The sequence below is a fragment of the Triticum aestivum genome, chromosome 2D, assembly GCF_018294505.1.
Source record: "Triticum aestivum cultivar Chinese Spring chromosome 2D, IWGSC CS RefSeq v2.1, whole genome shotgun sequence".
NCBI lineage: Eukaryota > Viridiplantae > Streptophyta > Magnoliopsida > Poales > Poaceae > Triticum > Triticum aestivum.
In genome coordinates, this window is record NC_057799.1 from 9,531,147 (window position 1) to 9,534,595 (window position 3,449).

The window sequence follows — 3,449 nt, forward strand, 5'->3', positions numbered from 1 at the left end:
CTTCATTATTTGGTTCCTCTTCGTTAGATGGTGGTGTCGTTGTTTGCTCAGTTGGATTATTATTTTGAGGAAACAGATCATGCAACAAATCTTGCATTGGGTCATATCCATCTGCACTCTCTTCTTGCATTTCTTCATCGCCTTGACCTTCAGAAACTGTTTGAGGTTCCCTCGCAACTTCACCATGATGGTACCAAAAGGTATAATTTCTCAGAATTCCATACACTTTCAGGTGAGAAGAAACCAATGCACGAGGATGAGAGTATGTGTTGCAGCATTTGATGCATGGACATCGAATTTCATTCTCCCTGCCTGCGTGGCTGAATGCATAGTCAAGGAAATTCTCTAACCCTTCTAAGTATTCATCATCTAATCGCTCATCCACTAGTCTCATCCATATCTTACTTGGAGCCATCTCCTAATATATATTACTGTTTTAGTACGTAGTTATCCTGCATTTATGTTATTCGATGTAAGACATATCAGACTATAAAATAAATCATATTGTGTATGATCTATAGATGAATGGATTGTACTGAACATGGCATAACAAAATTCTAAATCGTAATAAGCAAACGAATTCTACCTACATATTTTGTAATCAGGATCAGCAACAGTGCATCAAGGTTCCACAAGAGAAAAAACAGAGCAAGGAGGAATACGAAAAAACAGAGCAAGGAGGAATACGAACCAAGCTGCAGCGGAGTTGCGTTGGCGATCGGTGATGTGCAGGCGGCAGCGCGGGCGCACCGGGGTCGAGGCTAACCAGCGACGTGGAGGCGGCAGCCCGGGCGCGCCGGGGGTCCAGGCGACCGGCGCTGTGCTGGCGGCAGCGCGGGCGTACCGGGTCGAGGCTACCGGCGACGTGCAGGTAGCATCGCGTATGCGCCGGAGTCGAGGTGACTGGCGAGGTGCGACCCGCAGCGTGGAGAGGCGTAGAACACAAGGGAGGAGATGCGATCTATGGACTATGGAGGTGTCGAAATGAGCAGGGCAGGGGAGGCGAGGAGAAAGAGGCGCAGGGAGATGAGATCCTAACAGATTAAATAGTTATTCCCTGTTGCGGAGAGTTATCTAGTCGAAATTGCCAGCAGTTTGCGCCAAAAAAGATTCAGCCGCCCCGCTCTCTTTACTCGAGAACCAAAAATCTTTATTTCCTATGTTTGTGCTACAAAACCTGAGGATTAGGTCTTAAAAAAAACCCTGAGGATTTCAACTTTCGACAGGCACGGTGGACTCTACCTCCCTGTACTTGCAGTTGCAGCTATACTTTTTGAAACCAATTGAATCAAGCACAAATTCTGTTCATAGGTTGAAAATAAAGAACGCAGGCGTGGTGGTTTCAGTGTACTTTGACACATACGAAACAGGGGAAAAACTGACTGGTTCAGTTTTAGATAGAGAAGCACACAATTTTGACACAATGGATTCCTTTTTCTCTTTTCTTTTCTCTTACATCGACTATGCCAAGCAATGAATGGTACAACTCCTATTTTTATAAGTTTCTCAGCACTGCAAGCAACCGACTTGCTTTTGCTGCAACAAATGCAAGAAAAAGACTGAAATTAGCTTCGCCAACATGTACACGCAGGGCACACCTGCACTTAACTTGCAGTAAGTTGCAGCCGATCTGCCACAGTCACTTCACATTGCAATAGGAATTGTTTGACTACAATCAGGTTTAAGCTACACATGGTGATGCTTTGGCGTCCAAAGTGCCTGATGATCTGAAGGTACTGCTGCAGATCACATTCATCGGTGAAGCACCTGTCCATCACATCACCAAAATACAGTGCCTATTTCTAAGCCCATTCATATGTCCGTACTGTATAATACAATGTCAGGGGATATGAAGATCCATTTACGGATAGGAAAATATTTAAAAGTCAGTCGCTTGTTCATAGCCTGACATATGAATGACAAGAACAAATGTTACAAATAAAAGGCACTAATCCTGAATTCTGCTGCCGATGAGCCAAACTGAAAAACTAACAATAATACTGTTCTCTAGCAAACAATATTTATTTTTCCACCATCTTGTAGTAGTCAGGAATATAAATTCGCAAAAAGTCTCTACGTATTTTGTTCAGATTACTCTTATGCCTAGATGCATTCCTGGCTCTTGCTTCCCTCCTCAATGCAGCATCACTAGCACGTCTTTCATTAAATTCCTTCCGGACCTTCTGGTATACTTCCTCTTGCTTGTCTTCTTCCTCGGAGTCTTCGACAACTTGCCTACGCAGGTACTCAATAGAGTCTTCATCGACATCGGTTATTGAGACATCGCTGCTCCGTTCTTCATCAGGAGACTCTTCTACCTCCTGATTAATTGTATCTGGAACAAACTCAACCATGTTGTCGCCTTGCACGTTCTTGTTGTTCGAATCAGGAGCAAAATCAACAATCAATTCTTCTTTTACCTCAGGATATATTGAACTATATTGAATCTAGAGATGAATTAATGATTAAGTCATGTACCTCTTCATCCGTAGTATGGTGAGCAAACTCAACCATGGAATCTGGTTGCTCCATCAAGTGCATCTCTACCGAGCATTTTGGGGAGGAATCGCGGTGGCCGGGGGAGTTTTGTGGTTCAGCAGAGGCGCCGGACGGAGATGCAGGGGCATGAACGACCATGCAGACTTCCATCGGGAATTTGTGCAAAAATATGGATCGGGAGGACTAACTAATAGGATTAGGAGCAAATTAGATTAGTTGGGGCTGGAGAGATTTAGCGCCAATATTTTGAGAACCCGCCAACATTAGTTGGGATGTAGCGGGAGAGAGATAACGGAGAGGAGATTTTTTTCTTTTTCTTTTTGAGCGCAAGGAGAGTAAGTTTGTTAAGAGTTGTACGTACATGCAAACCATATCACAACAGTAACGACCGGTCATGTAGCGACGGGCAGACCCGTGGTTGTTGAACGTATTATGTAGATAGGTTTCCACCACGCGGGGAGTCCACTCGGGGGTTCAACGACCAAGAGTTTTTGGGCACCATCGTTAATGCTAGTATTTGTAGTAGTGAGAGTCTTCTGATGCGTCTCTCTGAGAGGAGCGACCTCCCTTTTATAGGTGCAAGAGAAGGAGGCGAGAGACTGCGCCGGAAGCTGAAGGGAACGAGGGAGACGAAACAAACAGGCAGTAGCCGAAGGGTGCAGCGTTCGTATTCAGTATCCACTACAGAAAAAAAAATTCAGCTCTCGAGTGACCTTTCGTATACCCGTAGTGCGTGGCAAAAATTTAGACATCGGCTCGTTCCCGCAACCCACGACGCGTCGTGGCGAGGCGGGCGGCGGAGGAGGAGCGCGCGTGAATGGCCCTCTTGTTCTCATGCTCATACATGTGGGAAAACATCCTCCCTTATAAGGAGGTCCAACTCCCACCAAACTAGCAATATGAGACTAAACTTTAGTTTCACCTCTTGCCTTGCACGAATGGGCTGCGTG

The 3,449-nt window shown here is 45.3% G+C and overlaps 1 protein-coding gene across 1 annotated transcript; it reads right to left on the reverse strand.

The window, feature by feature from the left end:
- Positions 1-1,826: 1,826 nt before the first annotated feature.
- Positions 1,827-3,243, reverse strand: LOC123048203 (uncharacterized). Its single transcript, XM_044471351.1, has 2 exons — positions 2,479-3,243; positions 1,827-2,372 (listed from the first exon to the last, which is right to left on the reverse strand). The coding sequence occupies exons 1-2, from the start codon at positions 2,647-2,649 to the stop codon at positions 2,022-2,024; spliced, it is 522 nt and encodes a 173-aa protein (XP_044327286.1). The 5' UTR covers positions 2,650-3,243; the 3' UTR covers positions 1,827-2,021.
- Positions 3,244-3,449: the final 206 nt, after the last annotated feature.